Raw genomic sequence first — 24007 nt, 5'->3', positions numbered from 1 at the left:
AACTCAGGGGTAAAGATGCAGGTTGAGCATCCCATATTCGGAAATCCATAATGCTCTGAAATTCAAAACTTTGAGCACTGACATTATGCCCAAAGGAAATGCTCATTGAAGCGTTTCAGATTTTAGATGTTCAGATTTGGGATGCCCATCCCCTAAGTATAATGCAAATATTTTAAAATCCAAAACACTTTTTGTCCCAAGCATTATGGATAAGGGATACTCAGCCTGTACCAGCAGCAGACTTTGCACATTGCTAACCTAAGAGCTTGCCTCCATGTCTAATGTGGGCAGTCACATGAGCCTACGCAGAAGCCCCTCTGGGTCACTGGGCAAAGCTGGTCTAATACCTTCGTGCTAAGCTAATAACTTGTCACTTTTCACCACCCTTTGAGCTTTAGAAATGCTTATAACCAACAGTGAGCAATGGGTCTTTGGGGTTAAGGGCCAGGAGGAGCAGCCGCTGGGGTGGGCGTTATGCTGCTGGGACACGCATGCATGGTGTGGATGCTGATGGTGGAGTGTGATTTGAACTTAACATAACTGAGTGTCACATCTGTGGCTTCCCCGGCCAGTACACCGAGAGGGGCACAGTCGGGCCGAATTCCATTCTGGGCTCGTCTCAGTATTGTCTGTGTTGGTTCCCCTTCACTGTATGAGTTGTGTCTATTCTGCATGCCTTTCAGTTTGGGGAATTTCATTTCATTTATGTTTTGTTTTATTTATTTATTTTTTGCGTGCTTCACTTTCTTATTTTGAACTTCGCAAAGGTTTGTTTGTTTTGTTGGTTATCATATTCTTCTCCATGGTTTCCATTTCTTCCCTTGTTTTGTCTTCTTGCAGGTAGAGATAAGTTCTTCCTGTTACTGTGGAGGACTGGGTACACTTTGCAAAGGAAAATGTTCAGATGTCACCTTACTGACATCTCCCAAGCGTTACCTTCCTTCCTTCTCTCCCTCTCTTAGAAGGAAGTGACATCATTTACTTACACCTTACATCCTGCACTTTTTTAGGGTTTGGTGTAAAGAACCATGTACTTGTTATTTGCAAACAGACAGACAGCTGCAGGTGCTCCGCTCCTCCTGTCTGTCCCTCTGCGCGCGGCTCTCTGTCCTTTAGTCTCGTTTTGCTTCTCAGTGTGTTCCATTATTCAGTTTTGTTTGGTTTATTTATCCTAGAAGCTGTTCAGTTAAAGCTGTTTTTTGATGTTATTGTCCATGTTTCTGTTTACCTGGAAGCAGCTATTTACTCTCCCCTCCCCCCAAAAAAATTAAGATGATTTGTTGGATTTTGTTAATGGGGAAAAAAATGTGCGGAGCATAAAAGCTAAACACACCAAGGAGATTTTCTGTGGTTGTTCCTGGCCAGAGGTGTGACACTCAGAACTGGGAGGCCCGAGTGTTACTAACCAGTATTTAATCGGTTTTTTTAAGACTGAAGTGGCCACCTCCCCATCGGGCGCCTGGCAGAGGCTCCATAGAGTCAACCAAGACCTCCAAAGTGAGCTCGAAGCCCAGTGCCAGCGCCAGGAGCTGATCACGCACCAGATTCAGACCCTGAAACGTAGCTATGGGGAGGCCAAGGATGCAATCCGGCACCACGAGGCCGAGATCCGGAGCCTGCAGACGCGGCTCAGCAATGCCGCCGCCGAGCTGGTCATCAAGGAGCAGGCACTGGCCAAGCTCAAGGGCGACCTGAAGCGGGAGCAGGGCAGGGTCCGTGAGCAGCTGGAGGAGCGGCAGCACAGCGAGGCGGCGCTGAGTGGCCAGCTGAGGGCCAGTGAGCAGAAGCTCAAGAGCGCTGAGGCTCTGCTGCTGGAGAAGACACAGGAGCTGCGGGACCTGGAGACGCAGCAGGCGTTGCAGCAGGACCGGCAGAAGGAAGTGCAGAGGCTGCAGGAGCGCATCACTGACCTCAGCCAGCAGCTCAGCGCCAGCGAGCAGGCCCAGCGGCTGATGGAGGAGAAGCTACAGAGGAACTACGAGCTGCTGCTGGAGAGCTACGAGAAGGAGAAGCAGGTGCTGCTGCAGAACCTGAAGGAGGTGGAAGACAAGGCCAGCACCTACGAGGACCAGCTGCAGGGCCACGCCCAGCACGTGGGTGCCCTCCAGAAGGAGAAGCTGAGCGCCACGTTTGAGGGCAGTGAGCAGGTGCACCAGCTGGAGGAGCAGCTGGCGGCCCGTGAGAGCAGCATTCGCAGGCTCACTGAGCATGTGCAGAGCCTCTGTGACGAGCGGGACCTCCTCAGGCAGCAGTTCCAAGAGCTGACTGAGCGTGTGACCGCATCTGATGGGGACATGGCTGAGCTCCAGGAGAAGCTGAGGGGAAGAGAGGCTGACTGCCAAAGCCTAGAGCGCTCCTACCAGAGGGTCTCCAGCCAGCTCCAGAGCATGCACGTTCTGCTGAAAGAGAAGGAGGAGGAGCTGGAGCACATCAAGGAAGTACACGAGAAGGTTCTGGAAAAGAAAGATCAGGACCTCAATGAGGCTTTGGTTAAAATGGTTGTCTTGGGGAGCAGCTTAGAGGAAACAGAAATTAAGCTTCAGGCAAAGGAAGAGATTTTAAGGAAATTTGCAAATGAATCTTCAAAAGACATGGAAGAGCCACAGAATGCCCCGGACGAAACGGAGGAGGATGGCATTTCACTCCTGGGCCAACAGCTCCAAGCCATAGGGGCACCTCTGGGCTCCCCACATGCAAGGCTTGAGGAGGATGGCCTGGGGGAGGGGTATGGGGATGGCAGCCCTGGCGGGGAAGAGAACATGCTACCCCCGAAGTTGGTGGAGGTGCCTGACAGGGAGGGGCACCTGCAGAGCACAGCCAGACCCGACCAGGGGGCGCATGGTGTGAAAAGGCAGAGGATCCGGTTCTCCACAATCCAGTGCCAGAGATATGTCCACCCTGAAGGGTCTGAGAAGACCTGGACCAGCAGCACATCTTCCGACACCAGCCAGGACCGGTCACCCTCGGAGGAAAGCATGTCCTCTGAGGCTGCACCCAGCGCACTGCCTGCCACTGGTGACTCTGAGATGTACCTGTCCATCATACACTCCCTAGAGACCAAGCTCTATGTCACAGAGGAGAAGCTCAAAGATGTGACCATCAGGCTGGAGAGCCAGCAGGGCCAGAGCCAGGAGGCGCTGCTTGCACTGCACCACCAGTGGGCTGGCACCGAGGCCCAGCTCCGTGAGCAGCTCCATGCCAGCCTGCTCCAAGTCAGTGCATTGACCTCCCAGCTGGAGCAGGAGAGGCAAGAGAGGGCCAGGAGGGTTGAAGGTCATGTTGGGGAGCTTGGGAACTTCCAGGTGAAAAATAGTCAGGCCCTGACTTGCTTGGAAAACTGCCGAGAACAGCTGAGATCTCTGCCGAGAGCCAGTCAGGAAGATGAGCAGGATGCGCGGGCGGCCTCCCTGGCCAGCATGGAGAGCGCACTTGTCAGTGCCATCCAAGCCCTGCGGCACAGGCCAGCCCCCGCCGACAGCGGGGCCCATGCCCAGGTGGAGGAGGGCAGCTCCGTGGAGAATGGGGTGCCAGCCCCCCAGCGGCAACCTTCCCAGCCCGAACTGACTGAGCAGGAGCAGGTGAGGCTCCTTTCCGATCAAATAGCTCTGGAGGCCTCGCTGATCAGCCAGATAGCAGACTCTTTAAAGAACACAACATCAGATATCTCACATGTTCTCCACGAGATTTCTCAGTCAGGAAAGCTGTTGTTGGAGTCTGAGGGTGCCACAGCCTCTACTGGGGCCCCCGCAGATGCCTGGGCCAAGAAGGTGCTGGTGGATGGCGAGTTCTGGAGCCAGGTCGAGTTTCTGAGAAAGCACTTGGGGACTCTGGGAGGCGAGGCAGTTGATGCATCAGGAGGCGGACAGCAGACCGTCCCGCAAGGCCTGGCTCCCGTCCTGGCTGATGCCACGTGGGTCAGAGCGGAGCTCAGCTTTGCCGCACAGTCGGTGAGGGAGTCGCTCCACCGTAGGTTGCAGAGCGTCCAGGAAACCCTGCAGGGGACCCAGACAGCCCTGCAGCAGCACAAGCACCTACTGAGGGAGCTCCTGGGAGCCTACAAGACCCCAGACTTTGAGAGAGTGATGCAGCAGGTTTCAGAATCCCTCAGGCTTCCGGCGGGTGGTGAAGACGGCGCGCCGACGTCCTGGGCCCTGAGCTCCTCAGGAGATGTACTGAGCCAAGACTCAAACGGCTCCCAGGAGCCCTTTCATTCGTTTGACCAGAGCTCAGGGTCCCTTGTTGCTATTCAGGAAGAGCTCGCCCAGCAGCTAAAGGAAAAGGCCCGCGTCTTAGAGGAGATAGCTGCTGCTTTACCATCTCTGCCTCCTGTGCAGTCGCTGAGAGATTGTCAGAAGCTTCTTCAGGCATCCCAGAATCTCTCACATGTCACTTGTTTGGGAGGCCTTGGTCAGTATTCTTCATTATTGGTTCAAGATGCAATTATTCAGGCTCAGGTGTGTTATGCAGCTTGCAAAATTCGACTGGAGTATGAAAAGGAGCTCCAGTTCTACAAGGAGTCCTGGCTGATCAGGGGGGCCTCCTGCCTGGAGCAGGCACAAGCTATCAGGGTCCTGAGGGAGGAATACAAAGAACTGCTCCGCAAGCAGAAGAGCGAGTATCTGGACGTGATCACCATCATCGAAAGTGAAAATGCAGAGCTCAAGGCCAAGGTCGCCCAGCTGGACCAGCAGCAGAAGCGTCTGGAGGAAGCGGAGAGCAAGCACAGTGAGAACATGTTCGCCCTGCGGGGCAGGTATGAGGAGGAGATCAGGTGCGTGGTGGAGCAGCTGAACAGGACCGAGAACACACTGCAGGCTGAGCGCAGCCGGGTCCTGAGCCAGCTGGATGCCTCTGTCAAAGACAGGCAGGACATGGAGAGGCACCACGTGGCACAGATGCAGACGCTGGAGGACAGGTTCCAGCTCAAGATCAAGGAACTACAGACCATCCACGAGGAGGAGTTGAGGACCCTGCAGGAGCACTACTCGCAGAACCTGCGCTACCTGCAGGAGACCCTCTGTCTCTACCAAGGCCAGCACCCCAAGGCCCTGTCGGCCCCTTCCTCCTGCAGGCAGGCTACTGAGGGGGAGGCTGAGTCCACGACGGGGCTAAGGGAGCGCATCCAGGAGCTGGAGGCCCAGATGGACATCATGCGTGAGGAGCTGGGCCACAAGGACCTGGAGGGTGACACGGCCACACTTCGGGAGAAGTACCAGAGGGACTTCGAGAACCTTAAGGTCTTGGTGCACCTTTATTTGCAAAGCAGATTCTTGCTAATGGGGGTGGGGCGTCTGGCTGTCAGGGAGGACCTGGAGATGCTTCTTGGCTCTCGGCTACTCTGCAGGCAGAATCAAGGGGATGTGCTGCTGTCCCTCGCTCACTGGCAGTGGGATGGTCTTAGAGCAGGGCCTGGGCCACAGATTTGACGTCCCACTGAGCATCACCCCCCAGGAGGGAGAGCCGGCAGGAGGGAGGCCAGGGGCCCCCGGGGGAGAGGACAGTGTGATCTTCCCATCCATCACCTCTCTCTGTGTTCCCTAGAGTAGCCTCCACGCCCCACCAGCCTCGCTGCCTCCTTGACCCCCTCCCCCAGAACCGTACCTGGCCCGGTGCAGACCCAGGCCGAGGCACCTGCCTGAGGACTGCCCCATGCTTGCCGGAGTGCCCTGGAGAGTTGGGCTTGAGGCCTCCTTGGAGGGCAGTCTCCTCCTGACTGTCCTAGGAGAGCAGAGTTGGGTTTTCCCAACAGATGGGAATGTTTGTGGACAGTGTCGAGGGCCCTTCTCTCACCCCAGCTCTCTGTGAGGAATTGGCCTTAGATGGGCACCCTGGTGCAAAGGGCTTTCCCATACAGCACAGTTTCCAGTGTTCCTGTTCCCTTCTCCAGAAGCTTTAAAAAGTGGCCTTTCCCCTGGGACTACCCCACACCCCCACCTTGTTCACACTCTGCCTCTGAGGCCCTGGCACACAAAGGTGATGCACTGGGCCCCTCGGGGTGGGCCCACCCTGTGTAACCACAGGCCATATCATGTGTGTGGCTGCCTGGGCATCGTTCTCTCAAGCCTTTTGCCACCCCTTAGCCTCAGAAGAAGTTTGCCCTGATAGCCGTGCTGACATGTACTTCCGCTCTGGAATCTGCACCAGTAAATGCCCAGGCCCCTCAAGCTCTGGTCAGGTGGTACTCTCGAGGCAGAGCTAGGCTGGGTTCAGCCAACACCGTTTCCCAGGCGGTGCCTGTAGTGAGCGCCTGACTCACAGGCGGCTGCCGCACTGGCCCTGCACACAGTGTTGTCCCCATGGTCACTGTCTAGTGGGACACCCGTGAACGTGTTTCCCATCACCTTGTTCCCTGGCTCTAAATGAGAAAGGAACATGTGCCATAAACTGGCAGTTCACGGGTTAACTCTGTGTGACAGCACAGCCCCCAGCCAGGGGTGAGCTGCAGCACCTTCTCAGGCAGGCAAGGAGCATTGCTCACCTTGCTTTCCCCACACCAGTCAAAACCTTTTAAAAACCATTATGCATTGTGAGAAGTTTCAACAGCTATTTTCCAAAAGTGGGTACATGATGGTGCTCTGGTCAGTTCACTGAGAGTAGCATCCAGATGGAGCCAGATGTGCCTCAAAAGAAATTGCACAAACCTTTGCTTTGGCCCCCAGACACACACCCTAGTGCCTTTCCCCGCAGAGCACCAGCAGCTTTCCACAGCAGCCGGCACAGTCCACGGGCCTGTGTGATGACTCATTTCCCGTTTGCATCCACTAGAGCTGCCTCCATGGTGGGGCAATTTTAGGTTGGTCGGCCAGGTATAGATGAGGCCAGTGCTGGTGACATCTTGCCACCAGTTAGCAGGGAGTCAGAAAGGGGAGAGCACTACTCGTGTTGAAAACTGGCCAGAGATTGTGCTAGGCCCTATGTCACAGGCAGGGAGACCTCTCAGATGTGGCCGATGCAGGTTGGTATAGGGCCTCTGGGGCCTGGACACTGTCCACTCTGTGCTGCCTTGTGCCACTGTTGCACAGAGTCCTCTGTCCTGTGCCTGGAAGCATCCAGCTGTGTGCAGAGTTCTCCTCAACCCCTTTGGGTATGCAGAACATAGAACCAGACAGCACTCGAGAGCCTGGCCAACAGCCGGTACTTTATGCAGATTCTGCTTGGTCAGGGAGACGGGGTCTTGGCCTCAGAGGCCCTCTTCTGACACCCACATGCCAGTATCCTTCACACACCACAACTCTGTGTGGAAATCATCAAGGAGCTTCTTTGCGTACCAGAGATGTCTGACTAAAATTAAAATCCATTGAGGTGGCACATGCTTGTAGTTCTAGCTACTCAGGAGGTTGGGCTGGGAGGATCACTTAAGCTCAGGAGTTTGAGTACAGCTTGGGCAACATGGCAAGACCCATCTCTAAAAATAATTGTTTACAGATCAATTATTTTTTCAGGCCGGGCGCTGTGGCTCACGCCTGTAATCCTAGCTCTTGGGAGGCCGAGGCGGGCGGATTGCTCAAGGTCAGGAGTTCAAAACCAGCCTGAGCAAGAGCGAGACCCCGTCTCTACTATAAATAGAAAGAAATTAATTGGCCAACTGATATATATATGTAAAAAATTAGCTGGGCATGGTGGCGCATGCCTGTAGTCCCAGCTACTCGGGAGGCTGAGGCAGAAGGATCGCTGGAGCCCAGGAGTTTGAGGTTGCTGTGAGCTAGGCTGACGCCATGGCACTCACTCTAGCCTGGGCAACAAAGCGAGACTCTGTCTCAAAAAAAAAAAAAAAAAAAAAATTATTTTTTCAATATATAAGTTCTCTCCAGGGAAGCAATTGGGCCTTTAGAGATATTTTAGGACTTTTAGGGATTTTTGACTGTTGTCTTCATATATTCCAAAGCACTCAAATCAAAATAATATACAAAAGATCTCCTAGTTAAGTTTGTTAACTGAGAAGCCACATATGAACCAAAGCAAGTGGGAGGAAAGAGAGGGGCTCAGTGTAGTGGCCTGAGGACCAGGATCCTGAGCCATGGAGATCCTGCAGCCATCCTGAGGTGCAAGGGTGGCCAGAGGAGACAGGTGCTTCCTGGTGAGTGGAGTTGAGACATTTGCCCATTGCAGCAAATGTGGACAGTAAAGTCCAGACTACTACCACTGTAAGCTTGGAAACATTGCCTGGGGCCCTCAGGGCCCTTGTTAATTGTGGAGCTCTGGTAAAGAAGTCAGGTGTGGTGATTTGATTTCTTGAATCCATGTGCAAGAAGATTGGCCAAGTAGTACAGGATTGGGAGCCTGGGGTGGAGAGTCCTCTGCACTTATATTTGGGATGTAACATGGCCAAGTTCTTCCAGTTTTTAAAACTCAGCAAAATGCCTGATGTGTACTCTGAAGTGGATCTGGTGAGGGTTTTAGGCAGAAAGGGTGCCTCCATGGTCAGAACAGCTGCACACCCCAGCCTTCCCAGCAGCTGTTTGTCATCAGTGCAGTGCAGCTCTGACAGCCGGCTGGGCTTCCAGTATGGAGGGGGTTGGTTTGCTCTCTTCTTGGAACATGCCTTTGTCCTTCCAGGGCACGGATGAGCTTGGAAAGCAAGTCTAATGTTCTGTCTTGTTAAAGCTAGTGGAGGCACTAATTATTTAGTGCTCTTAATTCTCCTTTGAAAGAAAAAGGAGGAAAGAAGATTCAGGTTAGCAGGAATGAGATCATGTAACTGATTTCATTCCCTCAGTGGACACCTGAGCGGTTAAGTGGCCAGTCTGAGGTTGCCAGCTGGCTAGTGGCAGGGCCAGGGCCCCCACTCCCAGCAGTGACTCTGCCCACTCCCAGCCCACATTGGGCTAGGTGCGCTTACCCTGTACTACCAGGCTGCCTGCTGTTTGCAGGATGGCCTCAGCTCCCTCCAGCGGACAAATCTCATCTGTGTGTGTGATGGGCACCCAGGGCCTCTTGCTATGTCCCTCTGAGCCAGATAAGACCAGCCTCTGCTCGTGGGCTTTGTTCTCCCTCCTTTCAAGGGGTCTCACCTGACAGCAGCATTGGGAAGGTCCAGGACTGGCTCATTTAAATTTCACTGCAGCCCTCTCCACTCCCATACCAGGCCTTCCCATGAGGAAGGACTCAGAAAGGTTGGGAAAATAAGACATAGAATTTACAGAGAGGAACTGCCTTTTCTAGATGTTCTGTTAGCATCAGTGAGAATCTCCTGACAGCCCCAGAGATCCTGTTCCACCATGAGGGTCCTGACCATGGGGTCCACTCAGTGAGTGCTGAGTTACAGCTGGGCCTGCACAAGGGTTGCTGGCTCATTTAGTAAATAGGTGCCTAACTTAGAGGTAAAGGAGGAAGCCTGTGAAGATTCTTTTGTGTTTTGCAGGCCACGTGCGAGCGAGGGTTTGCAGCAATGGAAGAAACACACCAGAAGAAGATTGAAGATCTACAGAGGCAGCACCAGCGAGAGCTGGAGAAGCTTCGGGAGGAGAAAGACCGCCTCCTTGCTGAGGAGACGGCAGCCACCATCTCAGGTGGGGCTGGGAGTAACTCATGGTGGGATGGGTGGCCAGTTTTCTTGAACTAGGTGCACAACTCAGAGAAATGACTACCCTCTGAATTGCCTTTTGGCTGTGATTTAAGCTTCTTGTTGAGGAGTGTTCTTTGACAATTCACTCTGAGGCAAATGCTGGTTTTAGGAGCCCTTTGAGAGCATCCAGCCAGGAGCCAGCCATCCAGCCCTCCATGACTCCTTGCGTAGCCGGTCACAGTGAAGGGCTGTCCTCAGCCTCAGCAGTTGCATGTGCGGTTTCCCCTGGTGGAGCCTATGGGCATGAGACCGCCTCTGCTGGAGTGTCTGTCGGTGCGAAGCTGCCGCAGCCTCTGCCTGGCAAGACACTCTGTGATGGCTGACGTGCTCTGCCCTGCACAGACCCATCTGTCCATCTTGTGCTGCCTTCCCTTTGTGTAATTAACTGTCACCTCATACTGCTTTATTATTTCAGTGCCAAGGAAGAAAACACACCTGCCCAAAAACTTGCTTGTTTTATGAACTCATGCTTGAACTCAATATCAACATTTAATCAATTTGGTTTTCTTCTAACATACACACAAAAACCCAAAAGCACCTATGTCCCTTTTGGGAGAATTCACTGGGAATTCTCCCAGCCTACATCACTCCCAACGAGTTGGTTTGTGTGCAGCCAGCCTGTCATACAGCATCTGACTGCTGATTGATTAAGCATTAACATTGGGCATATGTCACCCTGTTCACGGGGAGTGGCACGGCCCTGCAGTGCTGACGAGTGTCCTTGCCTGTAGCCATCGAAGCCATGAAGAACGCCCACCGGGAGGAAATGGAGCGGGAGCTGGAGAAGAGCCAGAGGTCCCAGATAAGCAGCATCAACTCGGACATCGAGGCCCTGAGGCGGCAGTATCTGTGAGTGGGCGGGCCTGGCCCTGCCGTAGACAGGGCCGGCCAGGGAGAGAGCTGGGCCCCTCCTGTGTCTCTGTAGAGGCCTCCAAGAGTCAGAGCCCAGGGTCCTGTGGGTGCTAAGGGCAGTTCAGACTGCCCTTCTCTCCAGCGGCAGGGCCTGGCCCAAGCGGGGCTTCTTACATGCAAAGACTAATCTCTAAAATCCATAGAACAAACTATAACAAACAAAATTCTAAAATCCTAGCTCATTCGGAGCTGATCTCTGAGGCTGTCTGGAATTTGTTCTCCATCAGCAGCTGCTGCCTCAGTAGCCCAGCAGGAGCCAGGCCAGCCAAGGCTTGGTGCCCAACACTCCGTGGCTGCACGTGGCAGGTGGCCACAATGACTGGCTTTCAGAAACTGCACGTGTGCTGATTCCCTCTGCCTAGGCAGGAGGATGAAGAACAGACCCAGAACAGCTGCTGTTAACTTTTCCGCTTGGCAGAAGTGACCCTGCTCGGAGCCCTGGGCCAGCCACTGTGAGAGCTGTGCAGTGCCCAGACTTCACCAGGGTCTTTGCACTGTAGTGGAAGCCAGGGCCCCTCTTCTCAGGAGCGGGTGGCGCCGTCAGGCCACAGCCGTGGCAGCTTGGCGGCACCCTGTAGAGAGTCACGCGTGACCTCAGCTGGACTGGAGTGGCTCGCCTGGAAGCCCCTTGGTTTGCCTGTGGGAGGGTGATCAGAGCAGCCTCACAAGGGTTAGTTTTCTGCATATTGCAGAGGCTGGTCTTGGCTGTTGGATACAGATGGGCTCAAAGTTGGTTTACTGGCCGGGCGCTGTGGCTCACGCCTGTAATCCTAGCTCTTGGGAGGCCGAGGCGGGCGGATTGCTCAAGGTCAGGAGTTCAAAACCAGCCTGAGCAAGAGCGAGACCCCGTCTCTACTATAAATACAAAGAAATTAATTGGCCAACTGATATATATATAAAAAATTAGCCGGGCATGGTGGCGCATGCCTGTAGTCCCAGCTACTCGGGAGGCTGAGGCAGGAGGATCGCTTGAGCCCAGGAGTTTGAGGTTGCTGTGAGCTAGGCTGACGCCACGGCACTCACTCTAGCCTGGACAACAAAGTGAGACTCTGTCTCAAAAAAAACAAAACAAAAAAAAAAAAAAAAAAAAAGTTGGTTTACTAAAAACAAATCGCCAGTCAGAAGAGAGAACCACATCTGACTTCTCCCGGAAATGAGATGTCTGTGTGACCATGCCGGGCTGGGTTCTGTTCTGGCAGACATCCCCAGGGAAGCACTGGCTGTAGCACTCTGAGGCTGTGTGAGGGGAGACCAGGAGGGGAGCGGGTCCATCTCTGAGGAGCCTCTTACTCTAAATGGGCACCACAGGTTGGAGCAGACAGCGTAGGCCCTCTAGGCTCAGCTCTGCTCTGTGTCCAGCCGTTCCTCTGGTATCAAGAAGTGACCTGGGGCCTCTGAGAGGCCTGGTCCTGGTGTAGGCAAAGGGGTGAGCACTGCCTTCTCCTTAGGGAGGAGCTGCAGTCAGTGAAGCGGGAGCTCGAGGTCCTCTCCGAGCAGTACTCGCAGAAGTGCCTGGAGAATGCCCACCTGGCCCAGGCACTAGAGGCTGAGCGGCAGGCCTTGCGGCAGTGCCAGCGGGAGAACCAGGAGCTCAACGCCCACAACCAGGTGAGCCCATGAGGGAGCTGGGGCCAGGCCGCGCCTGGAGGTGGCCCTGAGGGTTCCTGAGCCACAGAGCGCCTGCCTGACCCCGAGGTTTCTCTGGTGTGTGGCTGTCTGACTTTGCTCTGTGTTGAAGAAACTCACAGAAACTCACTGCGGAGGGCCTAGGACAAGGCTGTCCTGCCGTGTGAACTGTTTACATGTGGAGTTGCTCTTGTTCTAGCCCTTTCTGAGATGCTAAGATGTCCTAATGTACTCTCTCAGCTTCTGAGTCTTTGGCTCGTCCTTGCTGGGCAGGGCCTGGGAGGCTTGTTCCTACTTGGCAGACCCTATCCCTCAAGATGGGGTGCACTGAAGCTGCTTGAGTCAGGGCCGTACACTGCTCACGTTTATTTTTGTCAGATTGTCCTCTTGAAATTTGCCTGCTCCTCAGAAATCTGGATGTGTTTAAATCCTGGCTATTTGAGAGGTTTGAGTTAGGTTCGGTGCATTATATCACCTTTTCTGTGGGCACCAAGCCAAACGACCCTCTGTGAGCATACCCCTTGGGAGTGGGCACAGCCTCATTCCTGCTTGGGACTCCCCGGGGCCTTGGCCACTGCACAGGCAGGACTGGGTCTATTCAGTCACCGCAGTGGCTTGAGGATGGCCACTTGTCAGCCACACAGGAGGTCCAGAGTGGGAGGCGGAGGGGCAGGGTGGCGTAGTCCCGTAGGAGCTCAGATGGGACCAGCCATGGAACAGATTGACACTAGTTATCGTCACAGAAAGTTGACGGGTTATCAGTGGAATCTTGTCCACAGTGGTTCTGCGTACCCTAACGCACCACACAAACAGCTCACAGGCAGCGGCAGCCTGCCCCGTCTAGTCTCAGACGCCATGGCATGCGCAGAGCTGCTCTCGGCCCCATGCTTGGGTGTTCAGTTGCAGTGTGTTGTCAGTGGGAAATGGCCTTCCCGCTGTGCAGCTGCCCCAGGCAGCTCTGTGGAGAGTCACTGTTGTGTTGCTGTTCCCAGGAGCTGAACAACCGCCTGGCTGCGGAGATCACACGGTTACGGACGCTGCTGACTGGTGACGGCGGCGGGGAGCCTGCTGGGTCACCCCTAACGCAGGGCAAGGACGCCTATGAGTTGGAGGTATGGGCAGGAGGCAGGCCCTGCCTTCCAGCCCCGCACCCCACGAGCCCTGAGGGGGGTCCGACATGGCCCCTTGCTCATGGGGTCGTGGGAGGAATGGGCCGTGAGACAGCAAGAGTAGAGGGCATGGAAAGATCCAGGTCACCTGCGGCAGTAGAAGGAGCAGTTGGCTGCCAGGCAGCATGTTGCACCACGGTGGGTCCCTGCACCCTGCCCCCCACAGCCCTGACGGCTCAGTAGGACACTGCAGTCACGCAGGGCCGCAACCCCTTGGGATTGTGGTGCCTGACTCTTCAGGGTCAGGAAGCTTCATCTTATCTCAGAATGATTGATTCTGGTATATGCAGTGTCCTTTTAGGAAGGTGCTTTGATTTCTCCCCATTTAATTAAAATCTCATTTTTAAAATGTCGCATACTGAATGAGTACTTTACCACAAAGATGGACAGGAAAGACTGAGTAAGTTTGACAAAAGTTTCCACAGAACAACATTTCCTGAGCCTCAATGCCTAGTTCCAGAGACAGGCAGGTTGGCAGGTGCAACTCCAAGGTGGCGCCAGGCTGGGGAGAGGGTCCTCATCACTGGGGGGAGTCATAGCAATTTCTTTAGTTTTTATTTTTTTAATTAGTTATTTAATTTTTTAGAGACAGGGTCTCATTCTGTCACCCAGGCTGGAGTGCAGTGGCCTGATCATAGCTCACTGAGGCCTCTAGCTCCTGGGCTCTAGCTATCCTCCTGGCTCGGCCTCCCCAGTAGCTGGGACCACATGTGCCACCATGCCCTGCTAATTTTTCTATTTCTGGTAGAGACCGGGTCTGACTATGCTGCTCAGGCTGGTCTTGAACGCCTGGACTCAAGCAATCCCCTCACCTCAGCCTCCCAAAGTGCTGGCCAGATCATGGCCATTTCTTTCCTCTTTTTTCTATCTGTATATATAAGATTGGAGCTTTGAGTGATGTTTAAATTATATTTTCAGTTGGGCACTGGTGAGGGGGGAGCCATCTGCTCACCTCTCAGTCTTTGCACTTAAGATCCCATCAATCCCTGATTTCTCTGTCATTCTAGGTCTTACTGCGGGTCAAGGAATCAGAAATACAGTACCTAAAACAGGAGATCAGCTCCCTCAAGGACGAGCTCCAGACAGCATTGCGGGTGAGGCTGCCCCACCAAGGGAGAGCGGGTCTGGGGGCCGACTCTGGGTCACATGTGTCCTGAACACACGGGCCATGGCTGAGCACAGGCTATTCTAGAGTAGATGTCCCTTTCGTGAGGAAGATGGCTTCAAAATTGGGTTCTCTTAAAAGGCCAGCCTGCAGGCAGCTACATGGGAATGAGCAGCTTGGCCTCGTCTTCCTCCAGGTGTTTCTTGTGTGCTCTGGTGGGAACGGCGGAGCCCTAGGGAAGAGTCCTGGGTGGTGAAGTGAGGCCTGACGGCCAGTTGACGCCAGCCTCCTCCCAGGGAACATCTAGAGTTGAGAGGGAGATGACAGAATCCTTGGTGGCCATTTAGTCACTTAGAAAGTCTGAAGCAGAGAGAGGGTTTTCTAGGCTGATGGCCACAGCAGGCTGGCCAGGTGGCCCCAGGGAACTGCCCTCCTGCCCTGGGCCTGGGAATTCTCATACTATGTCTTGACAGAGAATCTCTGCAGTGCCTGTGTCCTTAGGCCCCGTTTCCTTTGTGTCCAGTTTCTGGCTCTGGAAGACGGAGGCTGGCTAGTCTCCTCTCCTGCTGACAGGCGAGGACCCAAGTGGTCAGCCCCAGGGCACAGGCCAAGTTCTGTGTGACTCTCCTCCCCTGGCTGTGACTGCCATTTGCTTCTTTCCTTTCCCTCCCAAGGACAAGAAGTACGCCAGTGACAAGTATAAAGACATCTACACAGAGCTCAGCATCGCGAAGGCAAAAGCCGACTGCGACATCAGCAGGTTGAAAGAGCAGCTGAAGGCTGCGACAGAAGCACTGGGGGAAAAGTCCCCTGAGAGTGCTGCCGTGTCGGGATACGGTGCGTGCTCGGGCTGTGCCCTTTGGGTCGGTCATTGCTTGGGAGCTCGTGGGTTTGCTTAAGGAGGTTCACTGGTACTCGGTTCGAAGCAGAAGAATCCACTGCTCTTTGCAGCCCCAGGTTTCCTTGTAGAGGCGAGGCGCAGTGGTGAGGGCTTGCACACGGGATCGGAGACGGCCTTCCGGCCAGGCGTGGCCGCGATAGAGGCACTGGGCCCATTGCTCTGGGGAGAAACCACACCGTCAGCACATATTTTCACAGCAGTGACAACTCTTGTTTTTCTGTTTTGCTAAAGAACTCAGCAGCTGGATAGAACAGCTCACTGGTTGCTCGATCCCAGAGTTTTACGAGAAAGTCTGTGGGCCAGGGGACAGGCAGGGAGCAGACTCCCGCATTCTCGAGCGAGCAGCAGGGTTGATCCATTTTTTCTGTTGGCCAAAAACATTTAGGCACCCATGTAAGAAAATAGATGGCAGGGAGGCTAGCGATTTAATACTTTATTAAACACTTTCAGATAGTACATAATTTCATTTGACATTTTTACAAAAGACCCAAAACACATAATGTTCTGGCCCATGAATATTCAAAAAATTCAACATTTTCTCTATCAGCTAGCCAGGGAATAGTGATGATGGCATACTGACAGATGCTGTGGAGAAAATCATTTGCATTGCTGATGGAAGTGTGAGTTATCAGTCTTTCTGGAAAGCAGTCAGGCAACGTGTATCAAAATATAAAACCAAACTGTAGACTAACTCTGGAAGGGTAACAAAATGGTAACAGTGGTTATTACTGAGGAAGAGATTGAATGACCAGGGGACAGGGAGAAGGGAGGACTTAGAATTTTGGGAAAATGTGTATTCCTTTGACCTAGTATAACTTTCAGAAAAAAGAAATGTGTAGAAATGTGTGAAGTTATCTGAGCATTTGTTTATAAGAGCCAAAAAACTGCATTCTACCTTTAGGCATCAAATAGAGGATTGTCTACACTGTGGCATAGCTACACAGTGGAATTATGCAGTTGTTAAAAGATGTCGGGTAGATATTTTTGTTTTTATACGGAAAGAGATCCATAAATATGTATACAACCAGGCGTGGTGCCGCACATGTGTAGTCCCAGCTACCCAGGAGGCTGAGGTGTGAGGATGCCTTAAGCCCAGGAGTTTTGGGTTATAGTGTGCTGTGCCAATCAGGCATCTGTTTGGTGACCTCTCAGGAGCAGGGACCACCAGGTTGCCTGAGGAGAGGTGAGCTGGAGGAGATCAGAAACGGAGCAGATCATAACTCCTGTTCTGATCAGTAGTGGTATTGCACTCATGAATGCCACTGTACTCCAGCTTGGGCAACTTAGTGAGACCCTGTTTCTTTAAAAGAAAAAACAAAACTACTCTGGGCCATAGCGCCATCTTGCTAGATACCTCCACGTCTTGAGGGCCAGGTGGAGGACGAAGCGAATGTGCAGGCTAAAGCACAAAAGAAGATGAGCAGAGTTCTAAGTAAACTGGCGTGTTTGTGCACACGTGCAGGCCCCAAGAGCAGGAACATGGAATGCCAGAGGCTGAGGACACAGGCACAGGTTGTTGGATTGTATGCTACTGTCTGGAGCCTGCCTTTGGGTGGGTCTGGAACTACATCGCTGCTGAGAGACCCATCCTGCTCAGACCAAATAAGTTCTTATTGCCCTGGACCTGACGTTCTGGACTAGTTCTGTTCTCGGTGGCTGCGAGTATTGTATTGTATCATACAATATATCATATCAATAAATAGATACATATCTTCTGTTTTAGCTGAAGAATCAGAAAACAACAGAAAAGAAAAAACCCAAACTATATATACACATACAAAGTAAAAAACAACCCCAAAACCCCCACATTTTTACAAATCTACAGGACTGTTGTCATGGTGGGATAGCTTATGAGAAGGACTCGGCCTTACCTTCTTGTTTCATAACAGTCCTGTGTTACCAGGAGGAGGCGGAGTAGTTGAATAACAGGTATACTTGTGTGCTCAGCAGTTAGGGTCTCGTGTGGAGTGAAGAGACTGCTCTGGGCTGCCGGCACTGGATCTGGGTACACTGGCAGGGCCCCCACATTCACATTCTCCTGTTCTGGTGTTTGTGGTGTTCTGAAAAAGATCTAGTGTATATTATGGTCATTGGGTTTGAATTCCCTTTCACTTATTTAAGGAAATGTCATAAGTGTACTGCAATAATAAGCTTGGAAAATATTTAAACAATCTGATTCTAGAGGTTTTAGAAAACAAAGGTAATGGTTCTGTTTGTTCCTTCAGATATAATGAAATCTAAAAGCAACCCTGACTTCTTAAAGAAAGACAGATCCTGTGTCGCTCGGCAACTTAGAAACATCAGGTCCAAGGTGAGTCTGGGGTCCAGCCCTAGTGGGTGGAGCTGGGGAACGCTGGGGAGAGGAGTCCGAATCAAAGTCCAAGCATGAGCCACAGCCAGGCCATCCACTGGCTGCTGCGGCAAAGCCCAGGATGCAGCCTGCCTGCAGGCTCACCCTGTTGGGCAGGTTCTGGTGGCTTCGATCTTCATTCTCTTTTATGGAGCCACCTTCTGGCAGGATGCTGAAGGGCCAGGGCTGTGAGAAGCAGGGCTTAGAGTGATTCGGCTCCTGCCTCCAAGGCCAGGTTCCTGCCCATCCTCAAGTCAGCTGCAGTGTCTGTGTTGTTCCTGGCATGTCACAGTCATGATACTGATGCCATCTGCCTTTAAGAGATGAACCCCGCTGCCCCCACCAGGAAGCAGCAAATCCCCAGTGTGCTTCTGGAGTGGACTTGCGTCTCATGGGAAGGATGGGCAGGGGTAGGGAGTGGGGGGCATCATCCAGCATGTCGCATTTAGGATTGATGTGTGTGTGTCTCATTTTTGCTCTCTCCTCTGACAGTCCGTAATTGAGCAGGTCTCATGGGATAACTGAAACGCATCCGCTGCCAGGTCCCTGTCATGTAGGTAAACCACCTCTCTCACCCACCTGCCTGCCCACCCAGGGCGGCCTCTGCATGCACTGCTCACACTTCCGTAGCGAATGCCTGCGTCATGGTTACTTTAATTCGTCCCGCTCCAGCAAGCACACATGAAATCCAAGGGCGGTTTTGTTTACCTGCTCTGGGGAGTTAGCTGGCACTCTAACCTCTTGCAGAGCTGACTCCTTGCAGAGGGGCCCTCCCCCAGCTTGGTGGGCAGGCTGCATGTCGGGTTCTGTGTACGGAGGCTGAACTCACTGCACACTCTCTGGGATACCCATCTTGCCCTCTGTCGTGAGGTAGACAGACACCCACTGCCACTGGCAAGCCAAGTCTGTCGTCGCTGAGGTCCTTGCTCACCTAGTGAACAGCCAGCTGGCCGAGGAGGCAGAGGAGCCTCCCACACACTGGACAGGTCCCCACACCCGGTTCTTCACTACCTGTCGTGGCCTCTCTTCCTCTGCGGCTCACGGGCTGGGGATGGGTAAGTCAGGGCAGAGCCCAGGAGCGTGGTTCAGAGGAGTGTGGTAGCCACATTCTGGCCTGGATAGTTACCAGCACTTTTTTTTTTTTTTTTAAACAAAACAAGCTTCTCTCTGGATGCTATTGAAGGCACTATCGCAAAGAGAGGAGGTGGGGTGTGGACCGTGGTGGGCGACCAGCCTGTTTGAGAGTGAGCAGGAGGACAGCGTGTCCCTACTCACGGGGGCCGAGAATGAGTGGTTGCCAGCTTAGCAGCTTGAGCTCCTTCACTCAGTGATGAGAAGGTTGAGGACACAGGAAGTGTCTGCACTGGCTGCTTTTGCAGACCTGCTCACCAGCCTGCCAGGCCACTCCCTCCCTCCACGGCCAATGGGCTTCAGCCTAAAGCTTGGGGGAAGGAGTTTTGCCTTAGGAAAAGTTCTGAAAAAAATCCAAGTGTTTTAAACCTAGTCAATTTGTTTTATTTTTCTATAATCCCAAGTCTCTTATACCCAAGTGTGGTTTAGGCTTGATTGAAACCTTAGTCTGGACTTTCTTCTTTAAATATGAAAAATGTTTTGTTTAGCAGAAGGAAACTTGTTCTTTTTTGGTTCATGGTTTTCTTATTGAAGAATCTACTTCCTATTTGAGGCTAAACTCTAGCTGTTATCTTTGAGCTTTTCCTGAAGAGTTTGAAGTTCACTGTAGTAGTTTGTGCCTTTGGACCATGCCCACAAATGAGAGTGGTGGGGTGGGAGGGGACAGAGAGCTTCTGCCGGACCCTTCCAGGGAGGCTGTGCTGGTGCCTGCACTGTGTCAGGCCCGGGGCCATGACCCAGCACAGCGAGCATCCCTGGGGGACCTAGAGACAGACCTGCAGCTCCTGGCAGTGAGGCCTGTGCAGCAAGGTGTGCTGTGGGCCAGCGCACAGGTAGGAGGGAGAAGACTGTTGAGCACAGCCAAGAAAGGCTATCTGGGCGCCACGTCAGACTCAGACTCCCAGAGAGGGAGGACCCAGAAAAGGGAGGAGAGAAGCCCAGCGAGGGGTTTTTTGAGTTGATGCTTGGCTTGGCTGGGTTTTCATAATAAGAAAGCCCTTGATATGCAGGGCCAGTCCTGCTGGCCACAGCAGGAAGATGGGACTTCACAGCCATCCTCAGGGACACCGCAGTGTAACGGCAGGGCGGGGTCAGAGTGGCCCCCTCTCAGGAGACTTCAACAGGCACACGGGTGGTGTTGCCCTTGCCTTGCTTGTATTTGGGGACCCCCCGAATGCCATGAGAAGACAGTGGAGTGAAGTTGCCCAGAAACCACGCTTCTCATTGGTACTTTTTAACATGGCATCTGATCTGAGCCATGTCTGTTATGTCTCATTTTATATCCTGCCAAAAAGGATGGAAAGTCTCAGTGCCCATAAAATTAAAGTAAGCTACTTACTTAAGGGCAGCACAGCCTTTGCCGGGATTGAGACCAGAGAATGCTTCCTTTCGGGTTCTTATGGGGCGCCATTATCTGTGGCCAGCTCATTGTGGGTTGCAGGAGGCACTTGGTGGGGAGACCAGTCTGGAGGTGAGTCCCAAAGCTGGCTGCACCCAGAGGGCCTGGCACAGCCACAGTCCCTGTACTGCCCTATCCTTGAGCTGAGCAGCAGCCCAGGAGAGAAGCCAGAGAGGCTTGGTGGGAGATGGCCCTCCTCTGGGTGCAGGTAGCACAAGGGGTTGTTTACCTCCCGTCCTTAGGACTGTGGTGACCCCAGCCTCACTGAGCCTCCGCTCTGCCGTTGTCACTGGGGCGGAAGGCAGGAGCCACGGTGTTGGGTGCCGTGGTTGTCTGGATGCCCCTGCTCCAACTGTTGCAGTGTGATTCTGCCACTTGGGAGCTTCTGACAGTGTGATTCTGGGTTTTGCCCCCAGGGAGCAAACCCAGAGGCTTGGGTACTCACTGTCCGCAGTGGTCTCAGGAGCAGCCAGTACACTGCAGTCCTGCTGGAAAGTCCCCAGCTAGATGGGAGCAGGGTATGGCAGTGACAGCCCTGCTATCTCTCTGGGGGCTGCCTATGTGGACCCAGCGCCTTTGGTGGTGACCACTGCTCAGCTCTTCTACAAGACTGGCTGCTGCAAGACCCCTGTGTTTGCGGGGGAGCTCAAGGGTGCTGGAGGCAGGTGTGACTGTTGAGCCACAGAATGGGAGATGGATCTGCCTGTACCCCCACCCACTCTGTGGCAAGCTTCAACAGTAACCCTCACAGGAAAAAGAAAGCCCTAACCAAGTTAACCACCCTGCTCAAGTTGAGGTTCATCTGAACCAGTGAGTTTCAAAATATGTTTAGCAATAGGTCCCTTCATTTAAAAATCAGATAAGTACTTATTCACGTGCATGCAGACTTGCTCTGGGTGGAGCCGCGTGGGGTGGGGACACCAGACCCCACCCTCTTTCCACCAGCCTTGGTGGTGCTAGGGCCCCCAGACCTCGATATGCATCAGGCTGGCCAGTGAGCACTCCAGTCCCCCAGTTCTCCTGCGCCAGATGGTGCTGCAGCCAAAGTGGAGGCCCCAGTAGGTGTGAGGTTGCAGCATTTAGTTTCAAATTATACAGGTTTTTTGGCTAAAAATGGTATAATCCTGTGGACCCTGAGCCAGAGGCTATCCCCTTTGTTTCATATTTCTCAGTCAAGCCCATACCTTTTCCCGCTCTGGCTGAGTCTCTTGGTGACACTGGCCGTGGGCCTCAGCTGGTATTGGAACTCCATTTATTTCCAGTCATTTTCTGTTTCTTTTCTTATTCAGAAATGAGATCTTGGCTGGGCACGGTGGCTCAATTCCATAATCCCAGCACTTTGGGAGGCTGAGGCAGGAGAATCACTTGAGGCCAGGAGTTCAAGAACAGGCTGGGCAATACAGCAAGATCCCATCTCTACAAAAAATAGAAAAAAATTACCTGGGTGTGGTGGTGTGAGCTTCTAGTCTCAGCTACTCAGAAGGTCGAGGTGGGAGGGGTAGCTTGAGCCCAGGAGTTTGAGGCTGTGGTGAGCTATGATTGTGCCACTGCACTCTAGCCCGGGTAAGAGAGGGAGACCCCATCTTTAAAAAAAGACGAAGAAGGCCGGGCGCGGTGGCTCACGCCTGTAATCCTAGCTCTCTGGGAGGCCGAGGCGGGCGGATTGCTCGAGGTCAGGAGTTCGAAACCAGCCTGAGCAAGAGCGAGACCCCATCTCTACTATAAATAGAAAGAAATTAATTGGCCAACTAATATATACAAAAAATTAGCCGGGCATGGTGGCACATGCCTGTAGTCCCAGCTACTTGGGAGGCTGAGGCAGGAGGATCCCTTGAGCCCAGGAGTTTGAGGTTGCTGTGAGCTAGGCTGACGCCACGGCACTCACTCTAGCCTGGGCAACAAAGCGAGACTCTGTCTCAAAAAAAAAAAAAAAGACGAAGAAGAGAAAGGAAATCTTTGGGAAAAGTCTCTAAGAATGAAATGGCAAATATCTGTCCCTCATTAGTGAAATGTCACTCATTTCTGGACATTCAAATTTAAATTTTTCCAAGATCTCACATGAGAAGAGTATCAGCTTTACATTCTGAAAATCTGAGTATGTATGTTGGCATGTTCCTAAGCCCCTGTAACGTGTCGTGAACCCAGCAGGTTTCTAGTCGGGGAAGGGTCTTAGGGCAGCAGGTCTGGCAGGAAGACCATGGGAGCAGGGACAGGGCCGGGATACATGGCCCGGCCTTCCTCATCTGAGGCTGTCAGGCCTCAGGCTGTCTGACATGGCCTTCCTCATCTGAGGCTGTCAGGTTAATAATCACAGAGGAGCCAGACGTGGGCAAAGCTACCTATGGGAAAAGACACGTAGATGGCAGTTTCCTAGTTCATAGCACAATTTGCTTTTTCCTGGTTGCATCAGTCAGATCATTGCTTGTCTGAAGAGCCCTAGGCTCAGATTTCAGCTGCTTAAACACATGGTCTCGTTTCTCTGATATTCTTCCTTTTTCATCACGTAATTTTCTGAAGGGAAAAACGTGTTCCACCGCTTTCCCAGAGGACGCCTCTCTTCCTGGCATGTCTCACTAATCCCAGGACACGCCCCCACCACACATCTGCACCTGCCTCTCTGACTAAAGCCACTGCCACCAGGTCCGGGCTGGCCGGAGGATCTAACGTGAGCTTGTTTCTCCCCTCCTGCCCTGTCTCCACCAGAGTCTGAAGGAAGGTCTGACGGTGCAGGAACGGCTGAAGCTCTTTGAATCCAGGGACTTGGAGAAAGACTAGCTGTGTCCCGTTCAACCTGAACACGCACCTTTCCCGGCTTGTGGCAGCACAACCCAAGCGTTGCTTTTTGTCTGTACCTTTGTTTATTATTATTATTATTATTGTTATTGTCATCATTAACTGTGGGTATGGATGCATGAGAGACTGGTTTATGGGTTGTTCACACCATTCCCTGCTGTGTTGATTTAGACTTCCTATGGTCTTATCCAAGCATTTTTTCCATGGTATTCTGAAATTGGTCCAGCAGTGGGGCTGGGGAGGGCCATCCCTGCAGCCGGCGTCTGTGAGAGCCCCTCCTTGCTGTAAGCCGCCGCACTCACTGTCAGTATTAAGGCTCAGCAGCCTGTTGATAAGCTAGCCCTGTCTCACCAAGTGCTGGGTGCAAACAGGGCCTGGCGGCAAGCACGCCACAGGGCAGACTGGTCCCCGTTGGTCAGAAGGAAAGGCCATGTGGACATCTGGCTTGGCCTGGATCACAGCACTGCTACCTGACTCGGCAGCCCAGCTGTCAGAGGAGGAGGTGCACTGCCTTTTGGCCTGAGAGGAGGACAGCATTTCGTATTTGTTCCACAATGCAGCTTAGAAGCGCACCCTAGATAATCGTGGCAAACCTTTCACAACCTGGAAAATGTTGAAAGCAACCATTCCTATTTTTGTTTGTTTTTTATTAAATCTTGCACAAAACCCCTGGCCCCTCTCCTTCCTTCCTCCGCTCACTCCTGTCTTGGTCTGCAGTAACTCTGGTCTTCCCGTAACTACTGAGATGCTGACCTGCAGCCTGGGGTTGCAGACCGACTGAAAGAAATCATGAATTCCCTTGGAAAATCATTCCAAGGGAGAGAAGTTTTGTTTTTTTGTTTTTGTTTTTGTTTTGTCTTTTTGGAAAGAAACTGTCATGTTGCTCTGGAAGAGGGGGAGAGGAGATCCCCACGTTAAGTCAAGAAGAAAGTACAGAGGACGTCAGAAGCTGATGGGAACGCTCGTTAGTGTGTTCAAGACTCTTAACTCTCATTAATTAATCTGAGCACTGAAAAGTTCTTCTGTAGCATTTACCTTCAAAAGAGTTCATTTAAA

At 52.8% G+C, this 24007-nt stretch overlaps 1 protein-coding gene across 9 annotated transcripts in view; it reads left to right on the top strand.

The window, feature by feature from the left end:
* MPRIP (myosin phosphatase Rho interacting protein) overlaps positions 1-23617 on the top strand; it is a 137299-nt gene extending 113682 nt beyond the window's left edge. For 5 of the 9 annotated variants that reach the window (XM_012737937.3, XM_075993993.1, XM_012737945.3 and 2 more), the window contains 9 exons: positions 1431-5237; positions 9362-9509; positions 10297-10414; positions 11926-12085; positions 13096-13215; positions 14280-14366; positions 15052-15214; positions 17504-17589; positions 22862-23617. In XM_012737937.3, coding sequence (XP_012593391.1) covers positions 1431-5237; positions 9362-9509; positions 10297-10414; positions 11926-12085; positions 13096-13215; positions 14280-14366; positions 15052-15214; positions 17504-17589; positions 22862-22933 — 4761 coding nt within the window. In that variant the 3' untranslated portion in view covers positions 22934-23617. Of the gene's footprint in view, positions 1-1430; positions 5238-9361; positions 9510-10296; positions 10415-11925; positions 12086-13095; positions 13216-14279; positions 14367-15051; positions 15215-17503; positions 17590-18120; positions 18186-22861 lie in introns of all 9 variants that reach the window. The other 4 variants (XM_075993992.1, XM_075993991.1, XM_012737948.3 and 1 more) reach the window with 4 other exon arrangements.
* Positions 23618-24007: the final 390 nt, after the last annotated feature.

Source organism: Microcebus murinus, chromosome 18 (genome assembly GCF_040939455.1).
Source record: "Microcebus murinus isolate Inina chromosome 18, M.murinus_Inina_mat1.0, whole genome shotgun sequence".
Taxonomy (NCBI): domain Eukaryota; kingdom Metazoa; phylum Chordata; class Mammalia; order Primates; family Cheirogaleidae; genus Microcebus; species Microcebus murinus.
This window is presented reverse-complemented; position numbering and strand designations above follow the sequence as displayed.